This window comes from Lates calcarifer, linkage group LG15 (genome assembly GCF_001640805.2).
Source record: "Lates calcarifer isolate ASB-BC8 linkage group LG15, TLL_Latcal_v3, whole genome shotgun sequence".
NCBI lineage: Eukaryota > Metazoa > Chordata > Actinopteri > Centropomidae > Lates > Lates calcarifer.
The window spans coordinates 428,968-454,107 of NC_066847.1; the positions used below are offsets into that span (position 1 = coordinate 428,968).

General features: G+C 44.7%; 1 protein-coding gene and 1 long non-coding RNA gene across 2 annotated transcripts; one reads left to right on the top strand and one right to left on the bottom strand.

Moving 5' to 3' along the window:
* The first annotated feature begins 622 nt into the window (after positions 1-622).
* adam15 (ADAM metallopeptidase domain 15) lies at positions 623-24,879 on the top strand. The gene is given in 26 exon segments (XM_018678664.2): positions 623-661; positions 763-910; positions 2,030-2,121; positions 6,852-6,928; positions 7,034-7,112; positions 7,201-7,277; positions 10,298-10,577; positions 10,966-11,031; positions 11,466-11,537; positions 11,628-11,797; positions 11,876-11,960; positions 12,072-12,220; positions 12,964-13,057; positions 13,059-13,142; positions 13,228-13,320; positions 13,415-13,610; positions 13,860-13,968; positions 14,071-14,266; positions 14,352-14,429; positions 14,515-14,626; positions 14,722-14,875; positions 15,677-15,785; positions 16,936-17,004; positions 21,711-21,773; positions 22,549-22,697; positions 22,908-24,879. Coding segments are annotated over 26 exon segments (2,907 nt in total). The 3' UTR covers positions 22,975-24,879.
* Positions 17,429-20,701, bottom strand: LOC127143361 (uncharacterized). Its single transcript, XR_007814714.1, has 2 exons — positions 20,151-20,701; positions 17,429-18,000 (listed from the first exon to the last, which is right to left on the bottom strand). It is a non-coding gene; the product is annotated as an uncharacterized LOC127143361 (long non-coding RNA).
* Positions 24,880-25,140: the final 261 nt, after the last annotated feature.

Consider the following 25,140-nt stretch of genomic DNA (forward strand, 5'->3'; position numbering starts at 1 on the left):
CTTTAAAAAGACCCTGAGCTTCTTACACTAAGAAAATTTGGTTTTATTGAAAAGTTCTCTGGCTTTAAACACGAGCTGGTCTTGAAAAAGTTAATGCAGTAATTATATGTTCGCCTTCATTAAAAACTCCAGTGAAGTACTGAATCAATTATTTAAGTGTAAATATAATAAATACAGATTTAAAGTTAATTGAAAATGAGTTTCATAGTGACGCGTTTTGGCTGAGTTTTATTCTGAAGGCTGAATCACTGCACTTCCGGTCCGTCTCTTGCTAGCTCCGGTCAGATTTACGGAGCTCAATGACGTCTCCGTCTGCCCCCGGTATAAACACGGGTGGTCCGGTGTTCTCCGGTAATGAGCCGTTTTCAGGCCTCTCGGGACAGATAAACCGAGCTGTCCCCACTCCTAACGAACACGACCGACACGAACCGACCGAGTCCGCCCGGTGTTAACGGGAGTTTTCGGCGACAGAAACAGTTTTCGCCCGAGCTGCGCAGATAACGCACCGGAGGACCGGGCGGTCTTCCCGCTACATTAACCCCGAATTAATGGTCAGTGCCCCGCCTGTGGTTCGGTACAGCAGCCGCTCCTTTCTGTGGATGTTACCGGGAAAAGAAGCCACATGGAGTTTCGGTGGAGCCTCCCCCGGTGCTCGGACACGGTGAGGTAACGGGAGCGGGACGGGGCTGCCTCACGCACACACACGCACATCACACGGCGGCAACCTGTTGCCGGTGTCCGGTGACGCAGAGAGGATGAAAGGAGCCGCCTGCGACGTTACTGCTGCTGCTGCTCAGCGGCCGTGCTGCGTTCACTGTCTGCAGGGCCCTGAACGCACCGCAGGATGGAGGGGTTCTGCCTCCGGACGGACAGACGGACGGTACCGACGGTCTGACCGCAACCGACACAGGTAAGAGTTACCTGGCTGACGGTAACGGACAGGACGCTACAGCGGTGCAGAGTAACTAAGTACATTTACTCAGACACTACAGTACGTGTACTCTGAAAACATCAGATAGAATCAGGAGACATTTTACTCCTCAGTGAAGTACTTTTACTACTGATACTTTACCTACATGAAGTATTTTTACTGTCAAACTTTCCATTAAGTACTTACTACTACTTACTACTTAGTTACACTGTAACTAAACTAAGTAGTTTTACTGCCATGCTTTAGTCTCATCTAATACTTTAATCTGATACTTTAACTACATGAAATACTTTTACTACGAAATACTTTAACTATATTGTGTACTTGTACTATCATACTTTAATAAGAAGTATTTTTACTGTCATACTTTACATGAAGTACTTCTATAATGATACTTTAACTACATCAGGATGATCACTAGTATTCTGAATGCAGGACCTTTACTTGTAATAGAGTATTTTTGAAGGTAATATGAATGTAATCCGCTCCTGTCCTGTGTGTGACCTTTGACCTCGTCCTGGTTGAGCTGCTGCCATGTTTCTGGTCCAGAGTCTAATCTGACGTTAGCCTCTAAACTGCTGATAGGAAAACATCACTGAATATCAGCACCAGACTCCATTAACAAAAACAGGGATTTAACCAGGAGCTGCTGGAATACCACTGCCTCCATCTGTCAGTGTGTCTGTGTTACTGTGTGGTACTTTTACTTCAGTAAAGTATCTGATTACTTCTTCCACCACTGAAAGTCACACAGTAACACAGACACTAACAGATGGAGGCAGTGGTATTCCAGCAGCTCCAGGTAAAATTCACTGTTTTTGTTAATGGAGTCTGGTTAAGCAAAACTGATTTCACTCCTTTCTACTTATTCTGTCCTTTTTTTTAAATCTGAAATAGTTTGAAATGTAATAGACTGATACTTTTACTTTTTACAAGTCGTATTTCCAACTCAGAAACCATCTGACACCAGGCAGGATGCTAATACAACGCAACGAATATGCTAATTAGCTTATCTTCTCGTTAGCTTCTCTCCACTGACAGTTTCACCGTCCCTCTGTTGGACCCTGTGTTCAGCTGAGTGTGTGTCTGTGTCCTCAGGTGTGGACAGACGGCGGCGCCCCCTGCTTGAGAAGACTCGTCCCTTTGTCCTGGTGGACGGACAGAGACGGAGCCTCGCTGAAGCGTTACAGGTCAGAGACACAGACTGGTACTGGTGCTAACTGGGTTTAATGGTTTGGTCCTGATGTTGTACTGGGTTTGGTCTTGGTCCTGCTGGACTCTGCTGGACTGGAGACTTGGGGGACTGGATTTTATATGGTTCATATGTTTGTAGCTTTAGTGGTGTTTGTGTTGTTGTACTGGTCCAGTCTGGTTTCCATCAGCACTGACTGGCTGTGTGGGATGGGCGGGACACACACACACACACACACACACACACACCCTTCCTTTCCTCATCTGACAAAATAAAAGCCCCCCCCGGTTGCCATGGTGATGTGATGGGAGTATTTTGGGTGAGGTGGCAGCTGAGGCCTCATGGGAGTTGTAGTTGTAGTGATGGAGGCTGTCGAAGGTTTATTATCACACACATAACTGTTTTTAGTGTATAATTACTCAGTGATTGATTATTGATCATTATGAATATAATCGATTGGTTTCTATCAGTGAGGTTGTGTCGTGTGACCAGCAGGAGGCGCTGTTCAAATCTAACAGGTTAAACTGAGCTGAGCAGAAATCAAATCTTGTAACGTTTGATCTGAACGTTTGATATTGATCAATCATATTGATTGATAACTGTGTTGTGACTCGCTGCCTTTATGAGGCCACAGATCTTTGTTGTTTTACTTCCTGCTTGTTGTTGGATCGTTTCTTCACTGAGGAGAAACTCACTTCCTGTAGCAGCCTGTTTTCTGAGACATTTACAGAATTCAAAATAATCAATAATGATTGATCCTCGTTGCAGTTAATGATTTAATTGGCTGCTGCAACTAAAGCCATGAAGTCAGTGTCAGTTCGTGCTAATGGAAATGTGTGAAAACAGCTGGTGGCGCTATATTCTCCATTAAACCATAGAAGAAGAAGGTGGAGCAGTGAGGTCTTTAACAGAGCAGAGCTGAACCAGAAGGAAACTTGTTTCTGTTGGTTTCATACAGATGAAGGGAAACGATTCTGATGACTCTGCAGAAGGATTTAAATCAGGAGATGGTGTAATAACTGTGACGGAGCTGCTCACTGACTCTGAACAGACATGAAGAGTTCTTCAAACAGAAACTGGGCTGAAAAGCTCAGGAATGTATGTGAGGTTTCCACAGACTGATGACAGGAAGTGTTGGTGAGGAACAGGCTGTGGTCACCTTCATTAACAGCCAGTCACTGCTGCTTCACTGTAATAAGAGAAGGGAAGGAAACTGGAGCGCTGGGGGGAGGGGGGGTGTTAAGAGGACGGACACTTCCTGTGCAGCTGACAGAAGCTCTGAGATCATTTCCTGTAGAAATCCCCCTGATACCCACCCACCCCGACTCCACCCAGCCCGGAGGAAAGGAGGAGGTGGAGGAGAAAGTAGGAGCTGGACTGAAGGAGCAGGTCACAACAAAATGATTCAGAGTCAAAGTTTAAATAAATGTTTCGACACAGATCTGCTGCCGACACAGCTGCACGATGTTTCAAAATAAAACAGCTGCTGTCTGTGTCGAGTCTCATTTAGACACTCGTTAGCAACCGCCATCAGGAGTGGGGGATTTACTGACCCATTTTATGTCCGAGAATAAAACCTGAAAATTTCAGACATTTAACCAGAAACACACTGACTCTGGGACGAGGGAACAGGAAGTGCTAACATGCTAACATGCTAACTGACTTCCTGGTTTCAGGATCAGTCCTGCAGACCGCTGCAGCTCTTTGTTTCCCGCCATTTCTCACATGACTTATTCATCCTCTCTGTCACACCTGGAGAACAGAACACGCCCACTGATGATGTCACAGTTCACACCTGAAAACCTGATGTTTTTTGGTTCCAGCTGAGATCCGACTCTGGGCAGGCGTTTGAAGAAAGCTCCTTGATCGATCATTATTGATTATTTTTACTGTTTTTTTAAAAATATTTCTTTGATTTCTGCTCAGCTTAGTTTAACCTGTTAGATTTGAACAGCGCCTCCTGCTGGTCACTGCCACGTAGTGAAAATCATTATACTGCTGCAAGACACACAACCTCACTGATACAAACCAATTGATTATATTCATAATGATGGACAAAATTCTTAGTGATCAGTAATCGATCATTGATTGATTCTGCACGTCCCTGTTCAGAATGTATTTTTGGGTCTAAATGCTCTGGTTCAGGAACCAGAACAGAACCTGATCCATGTTGGTGTTGAACAGGTTCCCTGACGTGTCATCTTCAGTCCAATATCTGATAATTATTAAATCATTATTACTAATGATTCAGCTGTAAAATCAGAGTTAGATATTTTCTTTCTGATAATCATCAGCAGAGAAACAGGAAACATGGAGGCTGTGAATTCAGCTCTAACTCTCTCTGTTTGTTCCCTCCTTCCTCCTCCTTCCTCCTCCTTCCTCCTCCTTCCTCCTCCTTCCTCCTCCTTCCTCCACCTTCCTCCTCCTTCCTCCTCCTCTTCTTGTGGTCGGCGGCGCTGAGCCTCGCCCAGAGTCTGACATCATCTGGAGCTCGGGCGAGAGACATGACCTCACCACAAAGAGAGAGAGAGATAGAGTTTAGGGGAGAAAAGGGAACAACATGTAGAGGGGGGAGGAGGGGGGAGGAGGGTGTTAACAGATGGTGAGAGTGGGCGAGAGAGGCTGCAGAACAGTGAGAAAGCTTCACAGGGAGAGATGGGGATTATAATCCTGTTCATGCTGATTGGTCGGTTTGTGTTCAGATGCTGCTGATTGGTCGGTTTGTGAAACAAGTCTTTTAAATAAAATGTGAGTGTTCCATGAAATAAATAAAGTTGCAAACAGTCTTGAAGTCTGAAGGGTGGAAACATCAGTTTGATTTGTAGGTTGAGATCTTTGTTCCAAAGCTTTCAGAAAGAATCTGAACCTAAAAACAAGCTGAGCTAACGTTAGCAGCAGCTCAGCTAACAGCTGAATGTGAAAGTGTTTCACTCAGAGTTTGTGTTGGTTTTAATGATCAGGTCTGTTTGTTGTGGAGAGGACGAGACTCTGAGGATAAAACAGCTCCTGAACCATCGACACTGAAGGAACCTGAACCTGCAGCTGTTTAACAGTTATTTCTGTCGTCCAGCTGCTCGGTGTTTGTTGACACTCTGGTTAAGTCGTGGTTAGTGGTTTCTGCTCTGGTAATAGTGTCAGTACGTCTTTACCTGCACCAATATATCAGCAATCATCAGGAAATGTCTGACTGGACACTAAAACATTTGATCAGTAAATGTCCAGATGTGAACATAAAGCTCTTCCACAGCCACTGGAATACAAGACAGAAGCTGTTCAACTATAAACTTTATATAAGATAAAGACTCTTACTGACATTTTATTTAGAGGCAGCCACAGTCTGAAGAGTCCAGAAACACCAGACTGGTCCTTTAACTTCAGAGCGACTGGTTTGAACTGAGGACACGACCTCAGTGGAGCTGCAGCTCTGCAGGGTTTCAGATGTAAAAGGCAGGTTTTGGGTGGAGTACTCCTTTAAAATGAGCAGAATTCCCCTCTGAGGCGTGTTTGTTTTCTCCACCCGCTCCGCTTTGTACTGTGGTGGGGTCAGGACATTGTGCAGCAGGATGGAGGGAGGAGGGGGAGGAGGCGTTTGTTGGCTGAGTCATGCTCAGTTCAGTCGGGTCAGATTCAGAGGAAACCGACTCAACGGTCAAACTGAAGTCTGGAGGCTGTTCTGACGTCTGATTGGTCCAATCAGCGACCAGCAGGCAGACGTCTTGTTTTCCAGAGCTTTCAGCCACAGCGTGTGGTCTTCTCCACATAACTGTTGATGTGGACGTTATAATGAGACCTCTGGTCAAAGTGTCCACACAGGTTTCTCTGTGAGGATCAGGACGTGGAGAGCAGCTGTTTGTTCAGCTTGTTTCTTTGGTTCCTGAAGATCCAGACGACTGAAATCCTTGGTCTGGTTTCAGATCAGAACGTTAGAGACGGAGACGTGAAACAGAGAGAAAGGAAGGCGACTGAAGACGTTTTAACGTCCGACCCACAGCCGACGCTCTCAGCTCACACACACACACACACACACACACACACACTTGACTTCCTGTGGAGCTGAGAGGAGAAAGCGAGGAGGTGTCGGACAGGAAGTGTCTCCTCATCAAAGAGCAGCTGCATCAACAGGCAGGAAACACACTGATTGGTCAGCGGATGTCCTCAGACCCGCCCACATCCTAATGACCAGAAACAATAGAAACAATAGAAATACTTTTTATTTGTAGTTACTATTTACAGTTCAGTTTATTGGACACATTTACCTGAAACATGCGGTAACTCCAACTCTGTCGGTCCAGGTCCACATCCAGAGACCAGGTCCACATCTATGGTCCCGTCTGTGGTTCTGGTTCAGTGTAAACAAACAGGTTGTGTCTGAACTGTGTCTGGATTAAACCAGACCAGGATCTTTCCCTGAACCTGAACCTGAACCAGGTGGAGACTGAGCTGCAGGATCAGAGCTGATGGAGGAACCAACCTGTTTGTGACTCGTCACGTCTGTAAATCAACGTTTCATCGTCTCGTCAGTAGAAAACTTCTCTTGTTGCAGTTTCTTTAAAACACATTAACCTTTGGAAACGAACCAGTCTGAATGTTAGTCCTGCTTCTCTCAGTCAGCTCTTAAAAACCTTTGCTGACTGTCTTTACCGTTTTGACGTGAACTAATCGATTATTCGTGCACCTTCGTCTCCACCTGTCGACTCAGCTCAGTGAATGACAGATGTGTTGTTTCAGGACGGTCACCCTGACAGACTGCAGTGTGGACTGGAGGTGGGAGGACGTGTCTTCCTGTTGGACCTGGAGAAGAACCAGTGAGTCTGACAAACATTAAACACAACACACTCGTCTGGTTCTTGCTGAGGACTTTACTTCTGATCGATAATCAAAAACATTAACGATGTGTCGTGTCTCTGCAGCGACCTCCTGCCCAAACCTCCCAACGTCTTCTACTACCTGCCCAACGGCACCGGAGTGTCTGTGAAGGCCGATCCTGTGGTGAGTCAGTGAACGCACCGCTCTCAGTCTGTCTGTGTGTGTGTGTTGTGTTTTCCAGCTGTGACAGATGTTGTCGTGTCGTCCACAGACTCACTGTTATTACCACGGCAGCGTCAGAGGATTCCCTCAGTCCAGAGTGGCTCTGAGCACCTGCTCCGGACTCCGGTCAGTAAACAACAACAACAACAACAATGTTTGTTTACATGAAATCTCTGCTGCTGCTCCGACATAAGACCTGGAATAAATGAATCTCGTTTCATTGGTTGATCCATCCAGACATTTTACGCTGCTTGTCCTGGACCAGGTCACATTCATTAATTAACTGAACTGAAATCATGTGATATAATAATATTCATTACTTTTTATTATGAGATGAATCAGTCACTGCAAAACTGACTGATAAGCAACTACTTTGATTTGTTTCAGCCATTTCTCAGCTTTTATTTGTTTCACAGTGAACTTCATGTTTTAGTTTGAATGAACTTTAAAGACGTCACCTCGACCTCTGGGATTATTTTAAGAAAACAACTCATCAGTTAATTGATAAAATAATCAGCCCTCCACTGTCCTGTGACTGAAAACGTCTGATATTTATTCAGTGAAGCAGCAGAATCCCTGCATCTGATAATAAATCAAACCCAGATCTGAAGTGTTTTACTGTTGCAGTTTAAGTCGTTTATAACTGAAGTGTTGAAAGAAAAGTAAGATTTAATAAGAGATTCATGTAATGAAACACTCTGCTGCCTGGATGGAAATCAGTGTAAACACTGAAGGATGATTTGGAAAATGATCAGTAAGTTCAGAGTTATTGGGTTAAAACATTTAAACACACTTTTCCTGTCCTTTAATATCAGCAGGAAAAGTCAAGACAAGCGAAATAGAAACTGTAGATTTGAGCTCAGATCAGGAGGAAGTGGTCGTGTTCAGACCAACGCAGCAGCCTGTGGTTTATTCATTTGATTAAAGAGAAGATCAGTGAGTGAAGAGCATGTGGGCTGAACCACTGTAACACTTCCCACATTCAGAGAAAAGCATTTCCTTCTCCAACAGCAGTGAAAGAAAAATCTCTTTAAACCCCAAAACCTCCAATCCGGTTTGTCCAGAGTCCAGGATTTACTGTGTTTCAGGTCTTTGTGTTTCTTGGCAAAAACGTGAGTGACGACATCGGCGTTCCTCCGCTGGTTCAAATACTGATCCGAATGAATGAGAGCGACCTCTGACCTCTGCAGCAGTGTGGAGGATTATTGGGTTTATTTATCAGCTCACGTGAAGAGACCAGGTCCAGTTCTCTGTACACAGAAACCTCTCAGAACAGATTTACACCTTTTATTAATCAGTTTGGATTATTCAGAACAAAGAGAACGTTCAGTGAAAACAATCATTAAGTTCAGACAAATGTCGGGAGGTCTGGTTTTACGACGCGTTCACTGTCCGGCTTTAAGACTGAAAAGGAAAACAAAAATCTCTCCTTTCATCTGCAGCCAGATGGTTATTCACACATCTTTCTACATTAAAAAGATTTAATATGAGGCTTACAGGCTGTGTACAGTAGAGCTTTATGATCCACTCAGGAATTTTACAACCGATGTAAATCTGTTCTAATGAGGTCGGACCTGGTCCATACGCTCTCCAGGGCATTAAATCTTTACTGCATCAGAACATCACAACATGACGTGCAGTTTGAAGAAATAACTGAAATGGACGTCTGGTTATTTTATCTGTGAATAAGAACCTGTGGTTTAACTTCAGTCAAAACACAGCGAGTAAAAAACCAAAGAAGAAGGAGGAAGGAAAAGATTGTTGTGATAGATTTAAGTGTAAAACCCTTTATTTGTAGCATCTAACCAATCAATTCAGTTTCCATAAACATCAATACATGATGTCATGAGCAGCATCAGTAGCGCCCTCTGCAGCCACAAGTGGTGATTACAGGACGCCAGTGTATTACCATTTACTGGGATCAGTGTGTAATCACCTAACACTGATCACTGTGTTTTCATTCGCTGACATTGAGCAGTTTATGTTTAAACAGTTAACAACTGAAGACCCTGAGGTGTTTGTTTTCTGTTGGTGTGGTTGTATAATAATTAATAATCATCAACAAACTCAGGCTTCACTGTCATCAGCAGCAGAGACACTGCTGTCAGAGAGCAAGGGTTTAAAAATAAAAACAGCTGGTGGGAACAACAGAGGCTGATATGAATATTATTTTACACTCTCAGTGAGGTAGGTTTTTAATCAACATCATCTCAACGACCAAATATTCATTTGTTTTCAGGACTTTAAAAGCCTTGTTCTTAATGTACCACTATTCTCTTTCATTTTAAAAAAAACACAAAAAATTATTTTTGTGTGAGATTTGAATGCAGAAATCACACTGAGCTCCTTAGAGGACAAAATGTCACATCAAACAAACCACATTAAAATGTCATATATTAATGTTATTTTAGATTTTTTAACCAACATCAGCCCTGGTCATAAATACCAGATACTCACATCTCAGTTTGTTTACACACACTTTGAAATTTAAAGATAAATAAGAGGTTAGGGTTAAATTCATGTGTAGGTTTCAGCCATGATAATTGATTTTATCCACACTTCTCATTCTGCACCTCGATCAGTGGGTTGTTAAAGACTTGTGCAGCAGTACGTTACAGCACAGTATCAGGGAGTTTCCACATGTTTCATCAATGTTTCATCAAATGACTCAGAAAAGTGTAAATGATTCTGTTCCAGCAGAAACACAATAAAACAAAACAAAAAACAATCTGACCACTGCACACATGGATGAACAGGCTTCTTGGGAACAAGGAAGAGAGTTTGTTTGAAGTGACTCATTAGAAAGACACAGAGCTCAGTCAGAGGTGGACATGTCTGATATCTCACCTCATACAGCAGCTCAGCACAAACCTGCAGGAAGAATTTAAAGATCCTCTGCAGACGTCTTTTACAAAGCTAAAAAAAGGCAGCTCCTTCTCCTGCTGTTGATTTCTAAAGTTTAACATCTGGACGCCAGATGTTTCCTCCTTCACTGTGACGTCTGGAGGCTTCGAGTTTCCACATCACACTGTCACAATGTCAGTCTCATACTGGACTCTGATTGGCTCCAGACTAGCTGTGATGTCATGACTCCTGCAGGTACGTCCAGGTGTTAAACTGAGAACTGACTGTGTTTCCTCCTGCAGAGGCGTCATCGTCATCAACTCCACCCTGAGCTTCGAGCTGCAGCCGCAGGACGACGGCCACCATCACCAGCACCTCCACCAGCCACAGGGGGAGGAGGAGGGGGGAGGAGGGGGGAGCGGAGGAGACGGGAGCGGGGGAAGTGGAGGAGGAGGAGGAGGAGATGAAGGAGGAGTCCACCTGCTGTTCTCCACCAGCCCTCTGGAGGGCGACGGTGCTGGAGGCTGCGGGGTTTCCCACACCGCTGTCCCCCCCATCCACAGCTCCACACACACACACAGGGTGAGACAGGAACCCCCCCCATGAAGGAGAGGTCAACTACAACTCCCAGGGTGCTTTTCACTAAGAAACAGCCAATCACAGCTTCACATGCTGAAGCTGATGACACTGATTTCTTTAAATTAAATCACCTTCTGACTGAAAAGTTCAAATGAATCAAACAGGTGATCAGAACATAAACCTGAAGTCTGGTCACGTTATCCAGGAGAGTCCAGAGTCTCTATGTGGAGGAACCGGTTCCTCCTCACACTCTGTGGCTCTGGTACATCAAAGATTAGCTGTATTTTTAGCAGTAATGCAGTAATGGCATTAGCAGTAGTTGTAGTACGGATAAATGTTGCTTTGCTAATTGTCCTGTTTGTCGTCTGTCCTTCGTTTGTTTTGTCTGCAGAGGAAGAGAGACATCCTGTCTGAGACCAAATACATCGAGCTGGTGCTGGTGGTCGATCACCAGGAGGTCAGTGTGTGATCAAACAAAGAATCAAGGCTCTGAAGCTGCATGTAGCTGCATGACTGAAGTGTAGTGGATATCCAGTGTTTCAAAGACACGAGTACTAAATATATCCTCTGATCAGGTCTGGATCTCTGCAGGTCTGTTTCGTCAGGTCTAGACCTCTGCAGTTATTTGAACATTTCATTCAGTGTAAATATGATGAGCTTCAATGAAAAGCTGCCGTTCAACCAGGGATCTAACTTCAGGTTTCTTTCAATAATCCATTTTTTAAAACTTGGTTTACGTTTATCTGCAGTAACATCTTTTCAACAGAAGAGGGCAGCAGTACATAATGTTTTACTGTTTATTTACATTTAAACACCTAAGTTTTTAAATGTTAAAAATCCTGATGTGCCGCAGGTGATCATCTCTCTAAATATTATAACTGCTCCTCACAGTTTATGAATTACCAGAAGAACAACAAGACCATCATCTATCGCATGCTGGACGTGGCCAACCAGGTGGACTGGGTGAGACCTCCGACCTCTGAGCTTCCTGTAAACCAGAGTAAATGTGTCTGTATCACCAGAACCGAGCCACGTCTCTTCTGTCTGTTCCAGTTCTACCGTCCTCTGAACGTCCGGGTGGCGCTGACCGGTCTGGAGATCTGGAGCGACCGGGATAAGATCCGGGTGGAGAAGAGTCCAACGGACACCCTCAACAACTTCCTGGAGTGGAGAACCAGAGAGCTGCTGCCACGCCTTCGCCATGACAACGCCCAGCTCGTCATGTAGGACCGGAACATTTAACAGAATAAAAGTCTCAGAGTCTCAGACCGAACGTGATGCTCACGAGTTTTATTTTACAGGGGAGAGTCTTTTGACGGCACCACAGTGGGGATGGCGTCCCAGTCGTCCATGTGCTCCAGAGACAGGTCAGGTGGAGTCAACGTGGTGAGTATCGCCTCTTTACCTGAGAAAACACCTGTGTACCTGAGATGATGTAGGATTCAGTAAACCAGTGTAAAACCTGAGGGATGATGTAGAAACCTGCGTCTCTCTCAGGATCACCTGGTCAGTGTTTTGGGCGTGGCCTCCACCGTCGCTCATGAGCTCGGCCACAACCTGGGGATGAGCCACGACACGGCCGAACGCCGCTGCTCCTGCCAGAACGAACCGCGACTCGGAGGATGCATCATGGAGCCCTCAACTGGGTCAGAACCCGGCGTTTAACCTGGAACAGTATCAGATTATTTAACCTGGTTCAGAATTCAGATTGTTCAAGTTTGGTCAGAACCAAGATATTTGACCTGGGTCAGCATCAGATTATTTAACTTGCCAAAATATTTAACCTGGAACAGTATCAGATTACATAATTTAGGTCAGCACCAGATTATCTAACTTTGGTTGGTATCAGAGTATTTAACCTGGCTCACCACCAAAATCTAAACTTGACTCTCTACCAGATCTTTAATCTGGGTCAGGTGAGTTATTAGGTCGATAGAACTGTTTCTCACAGGGTCAATAAAACCTTGTCCTTCCTTTGTATTGATTATGTATTGGTTTGGCAGAACCTCCTGCCAATCAGTCTTTAGCAGAACCTTCTCCTGGGTGAGAACCTTTCAAGTGATCAAAACCCTTCACTGGATCAGTAGAACCGTCCTCCTGGTTCAGCTTGGTATGAAGAAGGTTCTCTGAAGTCAACAGAACTTTCCCCTGAAAGAAACCTTTACTGGGTAGAAGTAATAGAACTTTCTGGACAATAAAGTCCTCTAGTAGGGCAGACAGAACCTTCTCTGGGTAGGGTTGAATCCAGGGCAGCTGGATTTGGTTTGAAGACCCAACACCCAAGAGGTTTCTTCAGTTTTTCTTCAGACCTTTTTTATAATCGAATGTCTCTTTAGGCTGGAGAGCAGCAGTGAACTGTTCTGTTAACACATCGCTGCCTGACCCTCAGGTTCATGCCGGGTCAGCAGTTCAGCAGCTGCAGCGCTGCAGACCTGTCCGTCAGCCTGCTGCACGGAGGCGGGATGTGCCTGTTCAATGTACCGTCAGCCGGAGCGCCTGCTGGGAGGACCTCGCTGTGGAAACCTGTACGTGGAGAAAGGAGAGGAGTGTGACTGCGGCCTGCTGGAGGTACTCACCTGTCCTAACTAACTGTGTGAGCAGGTGTCTGTGTTTCTTCTTCCTGTTGATGTGTTGCTGTGCTCTGATTGGTCAGGAGTGTGAGGACCCCTGCTGTAACGCCTCCACCTGTAAGTTGGTTCCTGGAGCTCAGTGTTCGTCTGACGGCATCTGCTGCCAGGACTGCAAAGTAAAGACACCACACCTTCACCAACAGGATGTCAATTTTTCTCTCAATCAGTATTTGAATTTGAGTCCCTCCCTCCTCCCTCCTCCCCCCTCAGTTGCGGGCGGCGGGCTCGGTGTGTCGGGAGCCGCTCGGAGAATGTGACCTCCCTGAGTTCTGCACCGGCTCCTCCCCCCACTGCCCCGCCAACGTCTTCCTGCAGAACGGAGAGCGCTGCGAGGACGGCGCCTCCTACTGCTACGGAGGAGTCTGTGCCAGCATGCACACCCAGTGCCAGATGCTGTGGGGACCCAGTAAGACTCCAGTTTATATTGGTCAAACTAAAGCTAAAACCATTACAGACTGAACTGGTATATACCCAGCTATTACTGTGCTTAAACCACCTTATACCGATCAAATCATTTTACACAGAGCTGAGCATTAAACCAGTTTGAAATGAACCAAAACCAGTTTAAACCAAACCTGTAGGTGTGCACACTGACCCAGAGCCAGTTCTGGTCTGAAACCAGTTTGTATCACAGTGACCGTCTGTCTGTCCTCAGACGCCACCAGCGCTCCGCCCGTCTGCTTCTCATCAGTCAACAAACAGGGAAACAAATATGGAAACTGTGGTCAGCTGACCAACGGCTCCTACATCCCCTGTGGAAACTCGTGAGTACACAGAGTACACGCAGTACACAGAGTACACGCAGACAGAGTTATAGAGACTGTCCTGTAGTAACATCCCCCTCCATCTACTCCTTGTTGTTTCAGTGACGTTCACTGTGGTAGGATCCAGTGTCAGGGGGGGAGGGAGCGCCCCCTGCTGGACACCAACACAGAGATCCTCACCACCACCGTCCGCTTCAACCACAGCGACCTGGTCTGCAGAGGAACCTTCTTCCACCTGGGAAACGACGTGTCGGACCCCGCCACCGTGGCCCAGGGCACCGCCTGCAGCCCCGGCAAGGTCAGACGGCGCCCCCCGCAGGCCTGGAGGAGATGCAGCGTTAGTAAAGAGGAGTCAAAGAGTTGTTGTGTGTTTCTTTCTACAGGCGTGTTTGAACCAGAAGTGTCAGGACGTGTCGGTGTTCGGCGTGGACGAGTGTCGCAGGAAGTGCAACGGCCACGGGGTGAGTGATGGACGACTCGGGTCACCTGCTCTGTCCACGGGTCACTGTAAAGTCACACCTTGTTGTGTGTGTGTGTGTGTTTCAGGTGTGTAACAGTAATAAGAACTGTCACTGTGAGGTGGGCTGGGCTCCACCTGACTGCAGGTACTCTGGTCACGGCGGCAGCGTGGACAGCGGACCGGCCCGAGCCGCTCGAGGTGAAATCACAGACGACCTTATCTGACACCCACCTTCACTCTGACTCAGGTTAACGCCGCCCCTCCCCTCTGTGTTTGTTTGTTTGTTTGTTTAGAGTCTGACCCGGTCCGAGTCGCCCTGCTCGTCATCTTCCTCTTCATCCTGCCGGTGGTCCTCCTCTTCCTCGCTCTTCGCTTCCCTCGTTTCCGGCGGACTCTCCTCTGTCTGGGACCAAACAGCCCGTTTCACAAAGCTCGACAACACAACCGGTAAAACACGAGCTGTGTGTGTGTGTGTGTGTGTGTGTGTGTCTGTGTGCTGGGTGTGGACGCCAGGCGTAACCATAGCAACAGTGATGCGTTTAAAAACAAGCGAACGATCGAGCGTCTCTAAACTCATGATGAGTCTGATGTGTTTTCTTACCCATGATGCAGTGTGACTAACTGTGAGATGTGGGGTTTGGAGTTTGACCCCATCCACGTCTCCAGGTACGCCTGAGACCTGCTGGGTCCTGGTCTGTAGTCTGTCCCTGTCGAGTCAGAGAGGTGAAGTCTTTCTGTTTCAGACCTGAAAACCACCTCAGGACTTAAAGCTGCACTGATCCAGATTCACTGTGGTCTCACAGAGCAGAACCAGAGGACTCTCTCCTGGTGTTAATCTGTACCTGGAGACATCACATCAAACCTCCTGCTGCAGGTTGTTCTGGGCAGAGAGGTTTCTGGGTAATGAAGTCCTCTGAGTTTCCAGGTGCAGCTTTAAGTGTGTTTGTGTTTAGTTTTGTTTATTCTCTCCCTCTGTGATGTTGATGTGTGACCAGCTCAGCTCACCTCTAATTACAGCCTCCCTCCAACACAAACTGGATTTTCCCACATTAATACAGACCCTGAACTCCTCATGTTTGTCGTTATTTGATATCGTGAGCCACAGGAGTCACTTTGTTCAGAAACAGAAGCAGCTGTAGCTCCATCAAGGAAAAACCGGTGTTATGAACCTTTTAATTCCAAAAGAAATAAAATAAAATGAAGTTTTAAAGATTCTGTCCCTGAAAGAGTTTTTATTTTTTCATCCAGGACTCCGGCGATGGAGCGAGTGGACGGCAGGAACGGAGAGCAGGTCCGCCCGCTGAGATACCACCTGAACCCTCAGTCCGACATCCCACTGACCCCGCCCCACAAAGAGGTAACCATAGCAACAACAACAACAAAAAAAAAGAACCAACGGTTGGTTGGTTTGTTCTTTTACGATCCACATTTCCGAACTTCTGTGAGTGAAGAGCAGCTTATTATAAATGAATTTAACTTATCAGTCAGTTCATTGTTTTTTTCCATAATAAAATCATTTTTAACCACTAACGTCACAACATCAGAGTAAATTACTAATTTAAAGAACAAACTGGTGATTTTCAGTGACACTTATTTCTTGGTTTGTGAGGAGTGTTTGTTTTAATACACGTGTAACTCAGGCGCCACCTAGTGGTTAAGTGGTGATAGGCGTATACTTCTGGTTTGCATCACAAAGCATGCTGGGAACTGTAGTGCCAAAGGAACATGTTAAACAGAAACAAGGAGAGAAAACAAAGTTCTTATTCACTGACATTAAACCTTTCATTTTATCTTGACGTACATATGATGCATTCAAGTTCTTCTCTGAAGTCTGAATTTCTGAGTTCCTAGTTATAAATTTCATCTGGAACGTCCGGAGCAACTCCACCAACCCCGACATCAGAATCCAAGATGGCTGCTCCTCATCAGCAGCAGTGAATTCTCTGCTAATGTTCCTGTTTATAGCAGCTCAGTCTCATTAGTTTACATGAAGTCAGTCAGACACAGAGAACTGTTCAGGTTTTATCTGTGGACATGTTGCTACGCTGTTTGTAGAGCGATGTTAGCAACAACAAGAGTTTTCTGTGAGCGTCCATGACTTGATATTTACTGAGATGAAAACCTGAAGACATACAGTTAAAAAACCTCTTTCTTAATTTGCTAAAAACTCTTAAATATGACATGTTGATGAATGACAAACATCACATTCAACCAACAAGAAGAAAAACTGTTCACAGAGAAGTGAAGTTTAGATTTCATCAGATCCACATTTTAAAATGGTGATGATTTTACTATGAAATGACAGAGCTTCTGTTGTGTAACTTCTTTCATCATGGATTTATTGTGAAAGAAAAAGCAGAAGGAAGTGACTCAACAGCAGCTGCAGATGTTTGTTTTCTTTCCTCCTGCTGTCAACTCACATTAACACATCTGCTCATTTGACCTTTGACCTCCTCTCCCCTGCATGTGTCACTCTGCCTCTGCTTCCTGTTTTCTCTCCTCATCAGGTTCATGACAGACCTGCTCCTCCCACTAAGCCACTCCCCCCTGACCCTGCCCTAAAATCCCCATCGCAGGTAACCTCACCTGAGCTCACCTGGAGGTGTTGACGTGTCTGAACGTCTGAGTTCATGTGCTTCACATGTTGCTGCTCAACTGCTGCTAACAAACAGTCTATAGTCTGTTGTGTGTCTGCGTGTGTTTGTGTTGTTGTTGTCGGTCGTGTTTGAGTCTAGATAATAATCAGTGTGAATCAGATGTTTCGTTGTTGTAGTTTGTGTCCAGGAACAGTTCATCATTTTGGGAAATATTTATTCCCTGTCTGTTCTGAGGGTGAGATGTTCAAGTGCAGTCGGTTTATTATAAACTCTCACCAGGTGTTTGACACAGGCATGAAATGATGGCATTATTTTATTGATGATTACAATCAAATAAAAACACAGCAGTTATCACATTAAAAACATAAAATAACATTCAATGGAGCTCAAGGATGAAAGAAGCCAAAATGCCTGTCCAGCTAGCTTAGCTAAGCTAGCTGAACCCCCTGGGCTCATCTGTTCTGTTTCCTCCTTGTTGCTCCTCGGTGGAAATTCAGAAATTCAGAAATTCGCAAGTTGAAATCGAAGTGAAATTCGACGAACGCAACGATCGCAAGGTTTGAAAGTTTTAGGGTTTGAGTTTTTGGTTTTTTGAGTTTTGAGTTTTGAGTTTTTGAACCAGCAAATGAAACCACACACTCTCTCACACTCACACCTGTGTGTCGTACCTGAGCAGGGTTTGAACCCACGTCTCCCAGTTGAAGGTCGGCGTCCTTCCCCACTGGACCGTCTTCAGCGCTGATCCACTCTCAGCTCTGGTTTCTCTTTGGTTCAGTCGTCAAACACCGATCACATCAACACAAGTGTCAGCTGCAGAAACTAAACATGCAACACGAGGAGAACCTTCAAACCACTGAGAAACCTTTAGCAGCAAGTTGTAGATCAGATGAGACCAGACACAGGTAGACCTGAACCCTGAGTCTGTCTGAAGGTTGAAGGAGGAGGTTCTCTGGTCCAGAGGGGAAGGACACTGACCTCCAACCAGGAGACATGGGTTCAAACCAGACTCAGAGCTCCTGTTTTAGTCTGATCAGGGTTTTATAGACGTCTTTTAACTTGGTTTAATCCAGTCTCAGGTTTGTTGTTGGTTTTATTTTCAGCTGTTTTTAACTGTCATGTTTGATCGGACTGGATCCACAACATAAAGACTTCACACACTTAAAACACTGCTGATGATCTCAGGTGTGTCTGCTGCTTCACACAGATCTCAGTTACCTGAGCTTGAGTCTCCCTCTGCTGGACTCTGATCCTCATCACAGTGTCCTTCCCCTCTAGACCAGAGAACCTCCTCCTTCAACCTGCAGACACTCTCAGGGTTCGAGCCATATCTCACACCACTGTACGAGCTCAGGTAACACCTCTGCTCAAAGCTCAAGTTGAGAACTATCGACCAGTTTCTTTTCTTCCATTCTTATCTACAGCTTTCAGAAGCTCAGTTCTCCAACAGGTCTCAGAGTTCCTCTCACAGGATGTCCTCCTTGATCCAGATCAGTCTGGTTTACAGGTCACTCCATTAAAACGGGTCTGTTGTCTGTGACAGAGGCTCTAAGATCAGATAGATCTGCAGCTCAGTCCTCAGTTCTTATCTTTCTGGATCTGTCAGCAGCCTTTGACATGTTGACCACTGCATCTTGTGCTGCACCCAGCTCTTGGTTCAGACCCTGGTTCTCTCTCAGGTCTTCTGGTGGTCCTCCCTCCACAGACAGTGGAACCCTTACTGATGGTCCAGAATGCAGTGGCACATCTGGTCTCTGATCAGCCTCAAAGGTCACATGACCTCCACAGGCTAAACATGGCCGTCTAAATCTAATCCAGGTCTCTGCTGCTGCCTACAGAGAGACTTCTGGGTCTGAACTCAGTCCTTCAGGCTTCTGCTCCTTCTCAGACTCTGTGTTCCTCCAAGGATCATCATCTCCATCCCAGACCATGAGGCGTTCTCAGTCCAGACTGTTCTGGTCTGTGGTTCCCTGATAGTGGAACCAGTTCCCAGATCAGAGCAGGAGCGTCTCTCTCTGTCTTCAACAACTTGTGAAGACTGATCTCCTCTGAGAGCTCGTCCTCTCACTTCTAACACCCTGACATGACCAACAACACTGACTGTCAACATCTGCTCTTTGTCTCATTCACCAGATTTAGTTCTATTACACACTGAGTTTATGGAGGACGTTCAGATCAGACAGTTTCTTAAAGATGGAATCAGACAACATGATGTTTTTATCTTTGACAGTGGTCACCATGCCAATTCATCCTGAGTCCTTTACATAGAAATCAGTCCACAGGCTTTTTAGGCAAATGAGAAAGTCAAGAAAGTCTCATTTTGAAAGTTACATTACAGTCTGTTCAAACATCGGCAATAAAACAATGATATATGTAAACTGTTTCACATTTTGACGGAACATTTAAAATATATAAAGAATCATGTTTTCATGTCGTCCGTCTCATTCTCGTGAACGTGACATTTGCACAAATGTTCAGTTGAGCTTAAGGATGAAACACCTGGTTTGTCTTTGCTGAACAAACGTCTGTCTCTGTGTTCAGACTAAATAAATTAAATTAAACTAAAGAAGCCAAAATGCCCGTCCAGCTAGCTTAGCTAAGCTAGCTGAACCCCCTGGGCTCATCTGTTTTGTTTCCTCCTCGTTGCTCCTCGGTGGAAATTCAGAAATTCGCAAGTTGAAATCGAAGTGAAATTCGACGAACGCAACGATCGCAAGGTTTGAAAGTTTTAGTGTTTGAGTTTTTGGTTTTTTGAGTTTTGAGTTTTTGAACCAGCAAATGAAACCACACACTCTCTCACACTCACACCTGTGTGTCGTACCTGAGCAGGGTTTGAACCCACGTCTCCCAGTTGAAGGTCGGCGTCCTTCCCCACTGGACCGTCTTCAGCGCTGATCCACTCTCAGCTCTGGTTTCTCTTTGGTTCAGTCGTCAAACACCGATCACATCAACACAAGTGTCATCTGCAGAAACTAAACATGCAACACGAGGAGAACCTTCAAACCACTGAGAAACCTTTAGCAGCAAGTTGTAGATCAGATGAGACCAGACACAGGTAGACCTGAACCCTGAGTCTGTCTGCGGGTTGAAGGAGGAGGTTCGCTGGTCCAGAGGGGAAGGACACTGACCTCCAACCAGGAGATGTGGGTTCAAACCAGAGTCAGAGCTCCTGTTTTTAGCTGCGTCACAGACTCTGATTAAACCTCCTCCTCCAATCAGGAGAGAGGATTCTCTAACTGAACTGTGCTTTTCATTTCTCTGATTGTGTTGAAGTTTTTACAACACAAAAACCTGAGTCTGAGCCTGTGAGACAGCTGTGACTGGACTGAAGCTGAGTGGAAAAATATCTGTAGAGAGGAAAAAGCAGGATCCACCTGATGAACACTGCAGGATATAAACACTGCAAATGTAAAAGACAAGAATGGATCAGTTTCTTCTTTGGTACCAAATGAACAGAACTTCAGCTCTGAAAGAAACTTTATCATCTCTGCTGATTTAACCTAGCTTAGCATAAAAACCAGCCAGGCTGTGTTCAAGGACTGATGCTCGACATCTCATCTCAGAAACTTTCACAGAATGTTGAACTGTTCCTTTATAATGATATTTAATCAGGGAACAATATTCTTTCATCCCTCGTCTCATCGTTTGAAACTCTGACTCGCTGCTCTTCTGACTTTTATTTCTGCTGCTTCAGTTTGTTAAAGAGCGACCAGCCCCCCCCACCAAGCCTCTGCCCCCTGACCCCCCCACCCCCACCACCAACCAGGTACAGTCACCGCTACCTGTAGTGCGTAGTGTTACTGTCTGTCGATGAGTTAGATTCAGTAGATTCATTGATTCATTTTCAGTGCAGCAGAGTGGATGTAGATTTAATCTGATTTAATCTGCATCAGTCAGAAAATTACCGAAGATTATTTTCCAGGAAGTCTGTAAATGATTCCCACTTTTTTTCAAAACAGCATCATAACGTAACAACGTTTAGATAAACGTCAGCGTTAGTATAACTGAACACTGTACGTTCAGTAACTGACAGTAACGTTAGTTCATTTTACCTGGAGTTCAGTGAACAGAGCTGGATAGTTGTCATGGAGACAGGAGCTCGAAAGACGCAGGGCTCCCCCTTGTGGTGATTCCGTATAAATTAATACAGGACTGTATGTTGGCTAGACAGATTTTTTTAAGTCACTCGTGAGGATATTAACGATTATCCTGATTATCCTGAATTGTACGTCGTCCCATCCCTGAAGCCAAAACACGTCTTTTTTACGTAAAATGTTTATTACCTGGCAGGGAAATTTCCATGCAGAGTTTTAATCAGATGATATTTTGGCGTGTGCCTTTCCTGTCTTTTGATTTGGATCTTAGAAGTAGTTTTCTAAACAAGGTCCTTCAGCAAATGAAAAACTAAAGTGGGATGTGTGTGAAGGATTTAATTTTTGCTTGAATCGAGGCTGAGAGCTGAGTCAGATCACGGTTTGAGGACTGTTGAAGCATGATTTATGTTTTCATATCTTCCTTTTATTCTGTTTATGTCTGCATGTTAAAATATCTGTAAGCACCAGGCGAAATTAACTCTAAAGATCAATCTGAAGCATGTCGTCCTCTGGTTTCTGATCTTAAAATCTGCTCGTATTTCTGTCGCTTCACTCTTCTCTCTCTGTCTCTTCCTCCTCACTAACGTCCAACAGCTGGTGAGTCGACCAGCTCCGCCCAACAAGCCACTCCCCCCCGACCCCGTCACACCTGGACAGGTACGCTACACCGGCATGCTGGTAGTAGCTCTTAGCGTGTACTTAGCACGTAAAAATTGATAGTGAATGAAGTGCTGAGAAGGTGAGTGATGAGCACAATGATGGAGTTCTGTAATCTGGTTCTGATCAGGTGGATCAATCACAGTGATTACTGGGGTGTGGTGATCTGGTGTGGTTTGATCGAGGTGGATAGTTGGACATCAATCAGACCGATGATTCCTGATGGATGTGAGGCGTTCAGGAACACTGAAGTCATTGTTTCTGATAGTTTCCAGCATCTTCAAATATCTCAGATTTTCCGTTTTTCTCTGTTTTATATCAAAATAAACTGTTGGTTTGACAAAACAAGACATTTGAAGATGTTGCCTTAGACTGTGGGAAATAATAATGAGCAGTTTTCACTATTTTCTGTCATTTTAGAGACAAAACAGTTATTGGATTAATGCAGAAAATAATTGAATAATGAAAATAATCATAATAAATTCAGCATCATGTCTAATTTCCACAGCACTAATTACATCTGTCCTGTCATTGTCATGTTCTCTTTCTATCATTGTTTATTAATTCCTGTCGATTCTACGTTGCTGATTTTTTCATCGTACTTCCTGCAGAAGTTTCACATTAAAAGTTCACCAGGAAACGGGGGGTTATTTGGTTTTAATAATAATAAAATAAAACTCTTGATCTGCATTGAAGACTTAAATCTTTATTGTTGGCAGTGAACAAACCGTCTCTGTTGCTTTAAGGTTTAAATTTTTTAATTTCCTCTCTTCAGGTTCCTGTTCCTCTCAAACCCATAGTGCCCAAAAAGCCCCGCCCTCTGGTCCCGCCGTCCCACCCCCACCTGCCGCCTCACCCCAGCTACACCTCCTACACCAAACCACCTCCACACGGAGCCGTCGCACCTGCAGCCGTCCCCAACAGGTACTGAACTCCACTTCTCCAGATGTAGTTTGGACTGTTAGGGACAGGAAGTAGACGAGTTCTGGACCACCTGAGGGGTTTGGATGGTTCATAAGGAAGCAGCAGATCAGAAACCATTCACTAAAAGAGAGAGGAAGGAAAAATAAAAGCTGTAGAGAAGCACATAAACCATGAAACTGCGTCAATAATACTTTGTTTGTTTCTTTGCAGACGACCTCCTGCTCCTCCGCTAAGACCCACAGTCTCTCAGAAAGTCGAGACCTCGCCGCCTCTTTAACCTCGATGGTTCTCTGCAGAGAAGCTTCATCACTTTGATAAAACAGTTTCAGTCGCCTGAAGATGATGAAGATGATGAAGATGATGATGACTTTATTACCCATTTTGCACTCAGTCATCGGATTTCTCATTTAACCCTTCACGAACTCACAGAAGCTGTAAGTAATCGACGCAGTAATGTATCTCCAACGCTCAGTGCCTTTGCTCAGCAGCACCTCGGCAGTGACTGTGTCGACGCCCGGGGTTCAATCCTGTGACCTTTGACCCACCGGTTGACGATTTTCACATCATAATGTCTCGGTGTCGTAAAACAGCGCCCCCTGGAGGCAGCAGGAGGGGGCGTCAGTGCCTTGCTTGAGGACCCCTGGACGGGGACCACACAACTGATTCGCAGAGAGGTTCCCAAACTGTGGTTCAGGGCCCTCTGCTGGACCCTGAGGATATTTTTTCAGTTTCGAGCTCGATTTTTTAGCAAAATGACAGAATGTAGATTTTTATTCATACAGCAGCGAAAACAGACAATTTACGTCTTTTTAGACGGAATGAATCTTCATGTACATCGTCATGAAATGGGACTAAATGTTTTCTAATGGACTCATCTCATCATATATCAAATGGGATTGAATCAGATCGGACTGTTTATAAGATTTCTGAAGGATTAAAGTTTGATCGGACAAATCACAGTGAGATTTACAACATATTGGGAAAAAAATCTGAGATTTCGAGAATGAAATTTAAATATTTTGAAGAAAAAAAATCTGATTTCAAGAATAAAGAATGAGAAGCGTTGAAGATCCTGGGAGTAAGGTCAGAATATTTCAAGATGAGGTCAAAAAAATCACAATCATACGAAAACATTTTGAAGATCATAATAAAGTCATAATATTTCTTTATTCTCAAACTGTCACAATATTTAAAAAACATAACAACTTGAAATCATTTTACGACCTTTTCCTTTTAATATTACGACTTTGTTTTGCAATAACTTAGTTTTTCTTGTGATATATTTCCAATATATTTTGACTTTATTCTTGAAATCTCAGACATTGTTTTGTTGCTGTCAGTGGCCCTGACTGTAGGAATCGTCTTTCTATCTCACCCTCTGAATGCTGGAATGAACTTTTCCCGCCTTCGCCACTGTGGCAAGAAACTGCTTGAAACCTGACGTCCTGTCCTGGATTTGGGTTTTTTGAAGGACTCTGCTGGTCCAAACTAAACTGCAAGCCTTACCATGAGGAACTAGTCCAGTCCCAGTAAGAAGCTGTGATTCTCTGTGCTGGATCAGTTTTTATTTTTATAACCTGCCTTGAGATTTCTATCGGAGACAGCTGGGAATGTACGCTGTGATAACGTTACGCCAAAGACGAGACGAACGAACAAAGTAAAAGAGTTAAAGATTCATCTGCTCTGTCGCATTAAAGGAGGAGTTGGAGAATCCTTTGTGGAAACTTTGTGTTTTTATTGAAGGTTCGTGTTGTTTTAGAGACAATATGAAGGTTCACCTCCAACAGACTCCTCTGTATACTTATACAAACTCCTCTTTTCTTGTTTCACTGGTTTGGCTCTTGTTTACACCTGGTGTTAAAATGTGATTTGCATCTGGACACCTCATCCAGGTGAACATGTTAATTCCAGGTGTAAATATGTTTTCATTTGAGTCTGGGAGATTAAAAAAGACAACGACTGAATCCAGAAACTCAGAAATATGAATCAGTTTTTCCTGTGTGCTGAATAATACTGAATGTTTTCACCTGACGATCCTTAAACCCTCTGAGCAAACATGCCTGATCATTCCGACTGATTGATTGGTTTATTGATTGGTGTTAATGCTGTTACCGTCCCGCTGTGTTCACATGTTTGCTGCTAGAGGAGAAGTCCTCAATAAAACAGACTGTTTCTACATTAACTGATCACTTCTTCTTCCCTGTGTGTCCTCTTTGTCGCCCCCTGCTGGTGCAGCTTCAGATCAGTGGAGGAAAAACAACATGTTTGTTTGTTGAAGAGCATCTTCTGTGCCAGTGGGTGAAATGTGAAACTCCTGTGACAGAGGATGTGAAACAGGATGAAGTGAATCAGAAACAAAAAGCCTCAGAGAAACAGTCACTTATAGAAACCGTTAATGACTTCCTCGCCTCCTCCTCTGCTTCAATAACAGACGACTCTACAG